Source organism: Aotus nancymaae, unplaced genomic scaffold, assembly GCF_030222135.1.
Source record: "Aotus nancymaae isolate 86718 unplaced genomic scaffold, 86718_ANA_hifiasm-v0.15.2.pri h1tg000064l_1, whole genome shotgun sequence".
NCBI classification, from domain to species: Eukaryota; Metazoa; Chordata; class Mammalia; order Primates; family Aotidae; genus Aotus; species Aotus nancymaae.
Window position 1 is genome coordinate 7,331,224 of NW_026988479.1, and position 14,809 is coordinate 7,346,032.

General features: G+C 48.2%; 1 protein-coding gene across 6 annotated transcripts in view; it reads left to right on the plus strand.

Annotated features, from left to right (window-relative positions):
• The first annotated feature begins 3,030 nt into the window (after nt 1-3,030).
• The window catches only part of LOC105712318 (solute carrier family 22 member 4), a 56,722-nt gene continuing 44,943 nt past the window's right edge, over nt 3,031-14,809 (plus strand). The window contains exon 1 of one of the 6 annotated variants that reach the window (XR_010338763.1): nt 3,031-4,286. Coding sequence is in view for 5 of the 6 variants with exons in the window: in XM_021677496.2 (XP_021533171.1) it covers nt 3,894-4,286 (393 nt within the window). In the remaining variant the exon portion in view is untranslated. The remainder of the gene's footprint in view (nt 4,287-14,809) is intronic. The other 5 variants (XM_021677496.2, XM_012445343.3, XM_021677498.2 and 2 more) reach the window with 5 other exon arrangements.

Genomic DNA, 14,809 nt, shown 5'->3' on the forward strand with positions numbered 1-14,809 from the left:
TCACAACACAGCATCCAGCAACTTCGATTATCTCAATATTCCATTGAACATCGGAGTAGTCCACTGTATTGATGACCTAATGCTAATTTGACCTAATAAGCAAGAAGAAGCAAGAACTCTTGATGTCCTAGTAAAGACACATGTATGCCAAAGGATAGAAGATAAAAATATGAAGATTCAGGGAATTCATGTTGTTCAAATTTTTTCTTACCTTTTTGTTCTAGAATAAGTTAAATGAATATAAAAGTAGACAAACTAGTAAAACAAACCCCTAAAAGAGAACCACTATTCACAGCCCATATTATTTCATCTATATCCCCACTAACTTCTTCTATCCCTATTATTTTTAAACAAATTGGTAAAGTTATCAGGGATCAGTAGCCTGGAGCATACCAGGTTATCTCCTGTAAAGTAAAGACAAGTTGTTAAGCTCTGTATCCTCCAACACTAAGGCATAGTGCTTGGTGAAGTATTCCTCTGACCCATCTATTGGGTGCCTTTGAAGGCTCTCAGTTTTGAGTGAAGTCCAGAGGAGGAGAGAGCTGTACAGTGTGTCCAACTATTGTACAAGTTTCTCTACCATTTGGTTCATATGATCCAGCAGATACAATGGGGCTAGAGGCAAACATAATGAATAAGGCTGCAGGCAGAGTCTCTGACATGCCCTAATAAAAGAGTTTCAGCATAGATCTCTTAGGTTCTGGAACAAGGCCATGCAGCAGAGAGTTATTTGACTTTTGAAAAGCAGCTGTTCGGTCCCAGTAAAAACCGAGAGCCAAGCAATGGAACATGAAGGGTCTATGCAACCAGAGATACCCATTGTAAGCCGGTTATTGCCAGAGTCTATCAAGTCATAAGATCGGGCAGGTTTAAGCCAAGCATGGTAGCCCACACCGGTAATCCCAGCACTTTGGGAGGCTGAGGCCAGATAATTACTTGAGCCCAGGAGGCAACAGGGCAAAACCCCATCTCTACAAAATGTGGAAGAAAAAATAAAGTTAGCTGGGCCTGGTGGTGTTTGCTTGTAGTCCCAGCAAGCTGGGAGGCTGAAGTAGAAGGATCACTTGAGCCTAGGGAGGTTGAGGCTGCAGTGAGCTGTGATTGCGCCACTGCACTCCAGCCTGGGTGACAGAGTGAGACCCGTCTCAGGAAAGAAAGAAAAAAAAGGCAGACTTATCAGCAATCCATCGTATAATAAGAATGGTAAATTCAGGATCAGGACTAAGCAGGTCAGTAAGGTGCATGTAAGTCAACAAAAGGTGGTGGAGACTCCTGTGACACCTACCTCGGCTATCGACCATACCAACCCTTCTGTCTTAGCTCAGACCTACAGCTTTAGTGGGTAGTTCTCTGTAACCAACTGATAAAGGGGAAAATAGCCCTGACTCACAGATGGATTAGCTTTAGGCATTGATACTAGAAAAAAAAAAAGATTGCTCCTGTAACATACCTCCATTTAGGGGGTAGCCCTAAAGAACTTTGAAGGGAAATTCCCCCAATGGGCTAAGCTGTAAACAGTATACTTGTTCATTCATTTTGTATGGAGGACAAAACAATTCCAGATATAGATTTGCATACACTTGTGAGCAAAGGCAAATAGTTGAGTGGTACCTGATCAGCACTCACTTATGTGCAACCTGGAAGTGCAGGCAGTTGACCAATGGAGACAGAACTAGGAAACAAATACTTCCTCATTCTATATGGCTCTTAGGAGTCCCTAGTGGGATTAAACCTCATAACCCATAGCAATGGGGATTGAGACAAGGCTGAGGTGAGGGAAAAGAGCAAGGCACTTGTCTCTGGTGCAAATTTAAGGAGGCACCAAAAATTCAGTAACCAAGATTAATTATATTTTAATGCAATATTTTTAAAAATAGGAATTAATGCAAATACCCATGATGAACACAATATCAAAATGTTAAATAAAGACACAATATTGCTAGTTTTCCCTTTATTCTTAGGTTCCACAGGGCTCCACACAGCACTGTTACTGATCTTGGTCATGGCCAATGACCATCTCAATTTCACAGTCTATGTTGGCTTTAACAATCCTCCCTGCTCAGGCTCCTCCCTAGTCCCCTACTTCTGTTTTATGTCATCACTACTCAAGATAAACAACCTTATATAAGTTCTTGTCTCCGAGTTTGCTCTATTATTTGGGGTGGAGTAGGGGAGATGAAACCCAAGCTAAGTAAGATAATTACCATAATATATCATTTGAAGAAGGATACTAGTGAAAGTATACGGAGGCTTTATTAATAATTTCAGGGATTAATAGACAAAAATCAGAGCTGTCCTAGCACATCAGGATATATAGTCTTATTACAGGTAAGGAAGCTGAGGTTCCAAGGGGGTGGGAAGTCCTCCTAAGAGGAGGAGTCAGACTGGAAGCTACACAAAAAGAGGCAGAAATGTCCCTCTGCCTCTTAATCGGGCCCTGGAGACTCAAACACACTTGTGCAAAATCTCCAAAGAGGGTGAGCTCTTCATCCTGTCAATTTCATCTGCCTCGTGAACCCCAAGGCTCAAGTCTCCAGCACCAGGCTAGCTTACACAACAGTAAAAGGGCCTTAGGTCTGGGCACCGAGCCAAAAAAAGGGAGGCTATGGTCCCTGCTTTGGTTACCCTGCTGGGTCTGAGCGCCAAATCCGATCTCCTCCTCCTCTCTCCCTCCTTTTCCTCCCTCTGTTCCGGGACTGGGGGCAGGCCCTTCGGCAAACAGAAAGCCTTCCGGTCGGAGAAAGCTCTAGCAGCCTGCCGGGATAAAGGGCTCTGGGGGCGTGTGGAGTGCAAGGGGCTCAAAATCAGAACCCAGCGTGGTGACAATGCCTCCATGAGTGTGCTTCCGCAATGGGCAGGCTCCTTGTCCAGGCGCCCGCCCGCCCATGGACCCGGCAGGGGCTTCCAGGCTGGGCCCAGCCATTCCGCTGGCGTGCGGGGGGAGGAAACTCGCCTCACGAGCAATCGGTTGTCTCCTGCCCCCGCCCCTCCCTCCGGTCCGGGCCCATCTCTGACGTAGTGTGACCTTGCTCATCCCTTCCAGGCTGTGGGCCTTTTATCCCTGTGCAAGGTGAGGCTCCTGGCTGTCCCGAGGACGCTGTCCGGGCGCCGCCGGGGATTGACCGAATTGAGCCCTCCTAAGACTAGTGAGCAAAGAGCTCCCTGTCGGCGAGTGCCAGCCGCCTGCGCGGGCGCGCATCCCTGTCGATCCGCCGCCCGCAGAAATTTCTCGGGGACCGACTCCACTGACTCGCCCGTCCGCACCCTTCGCGTGGCCGCCTAAGCTCAGACTCCAGACTGGAAGAGACCGCGGAAGGAACGCTGCCGGCGGCTGGGCCCAGGGCGACGCGGCCCGAGTAGGCCGAGAACCGACCTCTCCAAGACCTTGCTCTCCGGCCTCTGCTACTCCGTCGAGCCAGCCCTCCCACGTGGTATCCAGGTCTGGGAATCAGAGCTCAGGGATGGCTGGGGACAACAGAGTGTTCTGGAGGCAAGCTTCTTCCCCCGCACGCGGGCGGAATGGCTGAGCCGGGCCTGGAAGCCCCCGCCGGGTCCTTGGGGACTTGCGGGCGCGCCGAACACAGGGCGGAGACAGTCGGGAGCCCCGCCCCAGCGGACTGGGCCGCCCTCCCCTTCCCCGCGCAGGGCCCGGGATGGGGGTGTGGTCCCATGCGTACAGTGGCATCAAGCTCTGCGCGGAGCTCCCGGGAACGCTCCAAAGCCCTCAACCTGTTTCCCAGAACCAGTCCCCGGCCGCAAGCCCCTATTTCCAACAGCCTGCCTGTCCCCCGGGAACGTTCTGACATCCCTGGGAAGCGCCCAGGCCACGCGACAGCGTCCCGAGGACGCTCTTATCACCCGTAGTTGCAAGTTTCGGAGCGGCAGTGAAAAGCATGCGGGACTACGACGAGGTGACCGCCTTCCTGGGCGAGTGGGGGCCCTTCCAGCGCCTCATCTTCTTCTTGCTCAGCGCCAGCATCATCCCTAACGGCTTCAATGGTATGTCAGTCGTGTTCCTGGCGGGGATCCCGGAGCACCGCTGCCGGGTGCCGGACGCCGCGAACCTGAGCAGCGCCTGGCGCAACCACAGTGTCCCGCTACGTCTGCGGGACGGCCGCGAGGTGCCCCACAGCTGCCGCCGCTACCGGCTCGCCACCATCGCCAACTTCTCGGCGCTCGGGCTAGAGCCGGGGCGCGACGTGGACCTGGGGCAGCTGGAGCAGGAGAGCTGTCTGGATGGCTGGGAGTTCAGCCAGGACGTCTACCTGTCCACCGTCGTGACAGAGGTGGGTGCCAGGCCGAGACCGGGAACCCAGGAGTGCCTGACCCTCCCTCTGTGTCAGCTCCCCTTGAGACTGACTCCCTGCACACTGTCAGGGTCAGCGCTCTGCTTCCCCTCAAACCTGCTGTTCATACTTCCAGCAGCGGGTGTGCACCCCAAGAGAGAATAGGACTCACTCGAGGTGCATTCCTGGGTCCTTTCTGTGCAGTAAGGAGGTGACGGAGAAGGGAGTTTGTCACCAACTGTCTTTTCATTTCCGATTTTCACAACAAACGAAGTTCCCCAAGAGCCTAGATGCTGCCTTGGGGGAAGCGCAGCCCCAGGCTACCCAGACGCACTGCCTGAGTCACCTTCCTGCCAGGCAAGGGAGGAGGGGTATGAAGGACCTTGTTACTGAGCAGGGCAGAACCAAATCTTGTCTGTTCCCTGGCCACAGACTTCCGGAGGTATCAGGAGGTGTACTGCTGTACCACATACTTGTGATGAGGTTTGGGGTCCTGTCCTGAGGTCCCAGTTTCTCTAAAAGACAGCAGATGGCCTCCTGATGCTCTTTGGGTGCAAGGAAGCAGAGAAGGGGAAACCCCGGCTGGAAGCCCTGGCACTCAGGGACCTCTCTGAGCACAAGGTCAGTTGGTAGGCAGGAGCTGCAGCCCCTCAGCACCCTGTGTGGTTAATGGTAGGTTTTCTAAGTTCCAGGAATCAGGATGCACACAGGATTCTTCCCTTTTTTTCCTGCTTCACATCTGGTAAGGACCAGGGGTTGCTGGGTCAGGACACACCTTCCTTCTGAGGAGAGCATCCTCATGGAGCCATTGCCTGCTGTTGGTCAGGCAGGTAGGATTTCTCTGCTGCTAGTCCCTCCTCTGCCTTGTGCTGCTCCCAAGAAAAACCTGAGTGGCCTCTGCTAGTCCCTTATCCCTTTCCCTCAGCACAGTATAGCAGTCATCAGACATTGTGTCTGGCCTTGTGTTGGGTGGAGCCTGCCCTCAGATGCCCATGGGGCACACTGGCTGTGTTACTGAGAAGGCTAACATTAACTCTGGTTAGGAGTAGTGTTCTGGAACCCAAATTCAAATCCCGCCTTGCTTGCTATGCAACCTGGGATAAATAAATCACCTTCTCTGTGGGACAATAAGTGGAGGAAATACTCCAAGAAGGCGTGATACAATTTTTGGTGAGTCTGAAAATATGAGCTAAGACCTGTCTAGGAAAGAACATGGGAGATTTAGGAAATGGAATTCTCATACATCAGAGTGGCTGGAACTCAAGGGATGAGAGAGATGACAGATGAGACTAGAAATGCCCACAGGGGCCAGGGCTGACTTTATTCAGAGGACAGTGAGGAAACAGTAAGCATTCTAAGGCCGGGTCCGTGCTTTTGGAAATAGCTCGCTCTAGCTGTTATGACAAACAAGAAGACCAGTGAGGAAGCTGTGAAAGTCTCCTCTGCAAGAGAATGGTGGCCAGCCAGGCGTGGTGGCTGTGGAATCGTTGGCACCTGTGGGAAGTGGGCTCAGCCTGTGGACTGCCTCTGGATTCCCCAGCATTGGCACCATACCTACTCTGGGCCCTAAGGTGGCCATGCTTCTCTGGCTTTGCTTCCCTAGCAGGGGCTCTAGTGCTTGCCCACTCCCTGCCCACAGCATGGCCTGGGAACAGCTAAGACTGGGTGCCAGCTCATCCCATGTTGATTTCTGGAAGTGTTAGCAGTGCCTGATATGGAGGCTGGACCCACGAGCGGCAGCCTTCCCTGACAGCTGGGCTGACCTGTCTGCTTTCCCTTTGTTCACTGGTTTTGTTTACCGTAGGGTATGAGGGGTGGGTACCTGCTGGCCTCCCAGTCCAAAGCTACCCATGTTGTGCCCTGTTCACAGGGACCTCTAGGGATGTATATCATCACATATTCACACGCATACACCAGGATTTGCTTTTTTTCAGCAGCTTTTTCCTTCCTGGCTTCCTTTTTGAGTGGTGGGAGTAAAATAAAAAGCAACCAGAGGACAGGCGCAGTCACTCATGCCTATAATCCCAGCACTTGAGGCCAAGATGGGTGGATTACTTGAGGTCAGGAGTTCGAAACCAGCCTGGCCAACATGGTGAAACCCCGTCTCTACTAAGAATTCAAAAATTAGCTGGGAGTGGTGGCGCACCCCTGTAGTCCCAGCTACTCAGGAGGCTGAGGCAGAAGAATCGCTTGAACCTGGAAGATGGAGGTTGCAGTGAATTGAGATCATGCCACTGTACTGCAGCCTGGGTGACAGAGGCAGACTCTGTCTCAAAAAAAGAAAAAAAAAAGCAACTGGGCCCTGGAAGTTGGGAGGAGAAGGGAAGGAAGCAAGTACCAGGGTGAGCAGGATGGATGGATGGCTCTCCCCAGAGGAGTGGCGGCACACGGAGTTCTGGAGTCAGACTCACTAGAGGGCCAGTTCTGACTCCACTGCCAACCATCTGGCTGGCTGACTCCAGACAGGTTATATCACTGATGAAAGCCTCAGTTTCCTTGTCTATAAATTGGGGATACAAGCATATGAAAAGAGGCTCAACATCACTAATCACTAGGGAAATGCAAATGAAAACCATAATGAGGTACCACTTTGTACCCTTAAAAATAGCTACTACCAAAAAAAACCACCAGAAATCCACTTTAGGAGGCAGAGGCAGGAGCATTGCTTGAGGCTAGGATTCAAGACAGGCCTGGGCAACATAGCAAGACCCCATCTCTCCAATAAATAAAAATAAAAATTAGCCGGGCATGAAGGCATGCAACTGTAGTTCCAGCTTATCAGGAGGCTCAGGCAGGAGGGTCACCCGAGGCTAGGAGTTCGAGGTTGCAGTGACCTATCACCGTACCTCTGCACTCCAGCCTGGTGACAGGATGAGACGCCACCTTTAAAAAAAGTGTTGTTTTTTAACATAGAAAATAACAAGTGTTAGTGAGGATGTAGAGAAACTGGAACACTTGTTCATTCCTAGTGGGAGTGTAAAATGGTGCAGCCACTATGGAAAATAGTATGGTGGTGCCTAAAAATATTAAAAATAGAATTACCATATGATCCTGCAATACCAATTCTGGATATATATCCAAAGTCACTGAAATAGGGTCTCAAAGAGATAACTGTACACCATTTCCATGGTAGCACTGTTCACAATAGTCAAAAGGTGAAAGCAACCCAAGTATCGGTCCACAGACAATGGATAAACATAATGTGGTATGTGCGTACAATGGATTATTAATTATTCAGCTTTAAAAAGGAAGGAAATTCTGACACATGCTACACATGGATGAACCTTGAGGAGACTATGCTTAGTGAAATAAGCCAGTCACAAGACAGATTATTTTCTGATTTCACTTAAAGAGTAGTCACACTCATAGAAACAGAAAGCAAATGGTGGTTGCCAGGGACTGGAAGAAGGAAGGCGTAGGGAGTTGTTGTTTCATGGGTATAAAGTTTCAGTTTTGTAAGATGAAAATAGTGTTGGAGATTGCACAACAGTGTGAATGCTACTGAACTGTACACTTAAAAATGGCTAACATGTTAAACTGTATATTATGTGTACTTCCTCTCAGTTTTCAAAGAGGATAATAAGAGAAACCACCTTATGTGAGTTGTTGGGAGGACTCAGTGAGCTAATGCCCCAGGCCCCATCCCATGGTGGCCAGCAGAGTGTGGCACCAGCAAATAGGCTTCCTAGGTGGGTGGTGAGGAGTGGTAAGGACAGGACCTCAGCACCCTCTTTGCCTTCTCCACTGGCTGGGCACAGTGGACATGGTGGGAGCTGTCCTAAAGTCCAGGTTGTGGCCTGTGAAATAGGTGATAGGACTTGCTGGAGGCTGAGTCCTTCTCCACACAGTGTTAGTTCCAAGGCTCAGAGACCTGGACACAGGTCCGAACCCATGCTGACTTGGCCAGTGTCAGTGGAGAAGGCCAAGCCCAGGGCCCCTGAGCAGGTTTTCTGCATCCCAATTGGCACAACACAGGTAGTGGAATCGTCCTCATATTGTGTCTCTGCCTTACACCACCGTGCCAGGATCTCCCAGTGAGCATATCCTAGGGGACAGACAAGACTGCCTGAACTGCCCCCCACCCCCAACACCTCTTCACAGGATGTCAGGGTTAGTCAGGAACCAAGGATGCCATGCTCTGGTGTAGAAATGCCTTTCATAGTATGCCAGGAGGTAGCAATAAGGTGTCTGAGCTGGAGTTTGCATGAGTGCATTCGTCTGTGTGTGTGCATGTACATAAGGTTTCCTTCTTCAGGGGTTATTGTGAAGTCCAAGTTATTCATCCTGTGCAATTACTAAGAGTCAAAATATTTTTTGTTTGTTTTTTTTTTGAGATGGAGTTTCATTCTTGTTGCCTAGGGTGGAGTACAATGGCACCGTCTCGGCTCACTGCAACCTCCACCCCCCCGGTTCAAGCAATTCTCCCCACTCCTAACACTGTGGGGAGAGGGACTCAGCCTCCAGCAACTCCTATCACCTATTTTACAGGCCACAACCTGGACTTTAGGACAGCTCCCACCATGTCCACTGTGCCCAGCCAGTGGAGAAGGCAAAGAGGGTGCTGAGGTCCTGTCCTTACCACTCCTCACCACCCACCTAGGAAGCCTATTTGCTGGTGCCACACTCTGCTGCCTCCCAAGCAGCTGGGATTACAGGCACCTGCCACCATGCCCAACTAATTTGTGTGTGTGTGTGTGTGTGTGTGTGTGTGTGTGTGTGGCCAGGCTGATCTTGATCTCCTTATCTCAGGTGACCCACCTGCCTCGGCCTCCCAAAGTACTGGGATTACAGGCGTGAGCCGCCATGCCCAGCCATTATTTTTTAACTTTATTTTGAAATAACTTTTGATTTAGAGAGAAGTTTGAAAATAGTACAGAGATTTCACATATACCCTTCATCCAGCTTTCTCTGATGTTAACAATTTAAACACCCATTATGCATTTATCCAAACCGGGAAATTAACGTTGGTTACAATAGTAATAACTGAGCTACAGACTTTTGTTTGAATTTCACCCGTTTTTCTGCTAATGTACTTTTTCTATTGTAGAATCACACCCAAAATCCCATGTCGTATTTAGTTGTCCTGTCTGTCTCCAATCAGTGACTGTTCCTCAGTCTTATCTTTCATGATCTTGACATTTTTACGAGTATTTTGACGAATGCTCCTTAATTTGGGTTGGTATGATTTTTCTCATCATTAGATGCGTCATGTGCTTTTCGGTAACAATACGATAGAAGTGATGCATACTCCAGGCATCATGCCAGTGGGTACATGATGCTGATGTGTCTTATTACTGGTGATGTTAACCTTGATCACTTGTCAAGTTGGTGTCTGCTGAATTTCTCTGCTGTAAAGGTGCTATTCACTTGTCGGGTTGGTGTCTGCTGAATTTCTCTGCTGTAAAAGTACTATTTTTTCCTCTGTTATTAATAAATATCTTAAGGGAGGTACTTTGAGATTATACAAAATCCTGTGTCTCCTCAAATTTCTATCCACTGATTTTAGCATTCATCACTAGACCTTGACTGAAACAACTATTGCTGCAGTTTGCCTTGTAATGACTTTGCATTTCCTGATTCCTTCAATATTAATTGGAATTCTTCTGAGAAGAAGAGCTTCCCCTCCACATCTATTTATTAATGTATGCAATTATTAACATATTAGTACAGGTTCATACATACTTATTTCATCAGTTATAAACTAATGCTATCCGTCTTTATTTCATTGCTCCAGTTATTCCAGCTCAATCCAACAAGTTATTTTTCACTTTAAGGAGAAAGAATTAAATATCCAGGGTAAAGGCCTTTATCTATCTCTGGAGTCAGGGCTAGAGGAGTCTGTGTTTGCCCCTGCGGGAGGAGTGCCAGCCACAGCTCGTTGCTAAGTTTTCCATCAGGCGGCAGCTGAGCAGGAACGCGAGCAGGGACTGGTGGGACCTGGGTTGGGACTGAAGCTTCTGTTGGGGAAGGAAGGGCCCCAAGCAACCCAGAGTGTCTGATGATGGGGTCCTCGTCACTGAGACCTACTTCAGGGGTCAGATCTCAGTCTCTATGGGCATGGCCCTTCATCTATAGCTCTCAGGGCCAAGACCTTAGAGAGAAGAGGCCCTGTGTATGTGAAGAAGCCCAGCAACCTCCTGCCCTGAGGCTAAAGGATCAGGAAGGGCAACAAATGCCCTGCTCTGGAGAGGGCCTAAGTTCATCTGCAGAGCCACAGAGTGAGCAGCAGAGACAATCCTGGCTCCTGGCCAGGGGCTAAGCATGAGCCAGCCTTTGTTTCAAACATGTCCTCTTCTCCCATGAAACATCATTAGGGTCTTCACCTTCCCATCCATCCATGGGTTGGGAAAACTGAGGCAGTCACCTTAAACTATATACCACTTCTGCCAGGTCTTGTGCTCCAGAGTTCTTGGGGAACCTCGTGTACTAAGGACCAGCCTTCTTGATAGGCTACCAATGGTTTGAGACAGGGCTGCTGCCACACCGTAGAGTCTTCTGTCCTCTTCTGCAGCTGGGCTGCATCCTCTAGGAGCCCCTGAGTGGAGCTGCTGGTAGCTACGCCCTTAAGCATGACAGAGTCTCCAGCAAAGGGCCTGGACCTCTGGGGGCACTAGCCTTGTGCTTTCCTGGGAACTGGGGTCAGGGCATGAACAGCAGCAGGACTTACTGATTCCCCACCCATAGCCCAGAGGTGAGCCAGGTATGTGGAGCAAGATGAGGGCCTCTTCCCTTGCTAACAGGGAGCTTCTGGCAGGCATTGAGAGCAGCAAGCAAGGGAATAATGAAACAGACTAACCCTCACATGCAGCTGCCGCTATGTGGGACTTCACACAGTAGCTCTCAAAGACGCACCTCCCCTGGGGTCTGGGTAGGCCCCAACAAAGGGGGAAACCTCCCATGATAGGCAGGTTTGTGGAGTTTCTTTCTATCAGGCCTGCAGGCGCCTGGGGACATTGCTCATGGGCGTGGAGACTGGTAGCTTGACTGTCAAGATAGCCTGAATATTAACCAAGTTGTTCATCCAAGTCCATACTTGGACCTGCCCTCTGGCAGATTCCAAAGGGGATAAGGTATGGGAGCCTCTGGCTCCAGCCAGCCCTGTGAGACTTCTATTTCCAGTCAACGCTTCAGAAAGCAAATCTTGCCAGAGAGCAGATAGAGGAGACTCAGGGGCTTCCCCTTGCTCTGGCCTGAATGGAAAAGCTTCCCTGTTTGTTTATCAGCTGCCTCACCCCAAACTGTTTGCCTCTCTGCTGTGTTCCTCTGACAACAGCCACCAGGATCTCAGAATATGCTTTTGTTCAGAGGCTGCTTCACCTGTACCTCCTGCCAAGATTCTGGATAAACAGACTTTGCCCATCCCTCTTGGTGGGCAGCAGAACCCTCATACAGAGTCCAGGGTGGCATTTTGACAAAAACAAGGCTTTGGCAGGACTGGTTGGGGGGAGCTGCAGGTACCTTGGGCCTCTAGGACTGTAATTCCTCCCTTATGACAGGCTGCATTCAATTTAGGTGTAAGTCTAATACAGGTCTGCCTTGTTATCTAAAGCCATGTTATGGTTTTATACATGTTTCTGGAGTCCAAAAGAAAGGCAAGAATCCCCATTTGGAATGAAGAAGGTGTGGAGAGAATGGGGGTTCTGGGGAAAGGTTGGATTGACTCACATGCTCTAGCAAGAAGCAGAGACAGCCCCGAGCTGGTGGCTCCTGCTCAGCGTTTGCAAGACTGGAGGGCAGGCCCAGGTGCCCCTTCCAAAGCTTCCCCTCAGTGCTTGGTGACTGGCACAGACATGGTGCCATTTGCTCATGGTCCCCTAATACAGGCTGGTAGAGCCATGGTAGATCCATTGTCAGGATACAAGGGGCACAGCTAGATCTCTGAATGCCCCTTCTCCTTCCCACAGCCCCTCCACTCCCATCCCTATCTTCCCACTCATACTCACTGGTTCTTCTGCTTTGGTTTAGCCTCCAATGACTACAGAACTCATCAGTGAGGGTTTTCCATCTATGATAGCGTTTTCTTTACCTCTAAAGAAAGAAAGAAAGATACTGAGAACATTTTAAGGTTTAGCAGGCTTCTGGCTTAGTTATTTGTAAATGAAAATATGAGTAGAAGAATTAAACAGCCAGAAAGATAACCCACAAAATGGGAGAAAATATTGGCAAATCATGTATCTGATAAAGGATTTATATCTAGAATATAAAAAGAACTCTTACAACTCAGCAATAAAAAGCCTGATTTAAAAGTGAATAAAATCATTTGTCCACTTTGGAGAATAGACGTTTTCCCAAAGAAATACAAATCAATCAGCACATGAAAAGATTCTCAGACTTCAAAGATGGCAGTGTGAGGAGCACCAGCGCCACAGACCAGCTCCCCAGTGAAACAACCATAACTGGTGAAAATACATACACACACACACACATTTAGAGTCCCTGGAAGTTGTCCTAAGGGCATACATTTATTCAAGAAAGTCTACTCTATCTTGGCAAGAACAGTGGAAGTCTATGGTATTTGAGTTAAAACCCCTTCAGCCCTCCCTTTCCCCATACTCAGCACAAGAAAAATGGAAGTTCCGCTCTAGGTGGGTGTGACCAAGAAAATAAGAGTTCTCTTTCCCATCAGCTTCCAATGAGAGAAAGCACCTCACCAAGAGGAACAACAAATTCCCATCCCCCACCCATCCCTGTATTCTCTTAGCTCCAAACTACAGAAGTTAAAATTCTCATGAGTGCAACCAGGAGATTATAGGATCCCATCCTCCACCTAGCCCCTATTCATATAGTAGAGACGCTACTCCAGGTGTTACAAGTTGAGACTATTAGAGCTTTGATTGCCCTTATGCCAGCTTATTCATAGGGCAGAGCTTTCCACACCAAGCTCCCACTCCCACTCAGTGTCCTACTCATAAAGCAGGGGTGTCATTCTGAGATAAACAGGCCACTTTTCCTGCCCACCTCTCTAGAACAGGAGCTCAGAGATTTTGCCCAGTGGGGGAGAGATAATCCAAAAGAAGAGAGTGCTAAAGCTATCCACACAGGAACTAAATTTATTTGAAATAGAATGTAAAAGGACAGCCCAAGATTGCTCTCAAGAACAATGGAGAATTTGGTGGTAAGCAACTACGAGGATTCTGGTAACTCCATTAGGGCAACGAGTGAACTCATAATGCAGCTAGTTGACCAGGAAAAAAACAGGAAACAAATAAACGAGAAAGAGACAGCTAAGAGCAGCCCTTCTGGAGTCAAAACAAACCTTAAAGACTTGCCTCAAAAACTATCATTGCAAAGGGGCTTGACTTGAATAGGATTAGACTGTGGGACAATATATGCCCCCAGGGAATTATTGAAATTAATAAGGCAATTGGCTAGCAATTAGTGAGGCTAACAGCTGAGTGTGATACCAGCAGAGACAGACAGCTTAATAGAAAGATCAGGACAGGCGGCAATGGCTCACGCCTGTAATCCTAGCACTTTGGGAGGCTGAGGTGGGTGGATCGCCTGAGATCAGGAGTTCAAGACCAGCCTGGTCAACATGGCAAAACCCCATCTCTCTGAAAATACAAAAATTAGCTGGGCATAGTGGCAGGCGCCCATAATCCCAGCTACTTAGGAGACCGAGGCAGGAGAATCGCTTGAACCCAGGAGGCGGAGGTTGCAGTGAGCCGAGATTGTGCCGCTGTACTCCAGCTTGAGTGACAGAGTGAGACTTCATCTCAGAAAAAAAAAAAATGAAGAAGAATAAGAGGAGGTGATCAGGGAAATGGAGGTAGAAGAATGTGTCAGTAATTTCTACAATATATTATCTAATTTATAATGTGTCCTAATTTCCACAATATATTATCTAAAATGTCCAGTTTTTAACAAAACCTTACAAGATATGCAGAGGAAACAGAAAAGTATGACCTATACACAGGGAGAAAAATGTGGACAACAGTAACTGCCTGAGCAGGCCCACGTGTCAGATTTTAAAAAACTTTAAAGCAGCCATTATAAATATGTTCGAAGAATGAAAGGAAGTCATGCTTTTAAAAGTATAACGACAATATTGCATCAAACACAGAATAGCAATAAAGAGAGAAAAGTTACACTTATATTTTTAAAAGCTGAGCCAGGCATGATGGCATATGCCTACAGTCCCAGTTACTCAGGAGGCTGAGGTAGGAGAATTGCTTGAGCCTAGGAGTTCAAACCCAGCCTGGGCAACAGAAAGAGACTTTGTCTCTTAAACAAACAAACAAACAAACCAAAGAACTGAATAGAAATCCTGGAGTAAAAATGTACAATAATTGAAATTAAAAATTAACTCAAAGTCCTTAACAGAAGATTTGAACAGACAGAAGAAAGAATCAGCAAACTTGAAGATAGAGGATTGGAAAGTATGTAATCCAAAGAACAGAGAGGAAAAAGGGAATGAAGAAAAATTAAAGAGCCTCAGAGAAATGGGGAACACCATTAAACATAGCAATATATGCATAATGGAAATACTAGGAGAAGAGAGAGAGAAAAAGGACAGAAAAAAA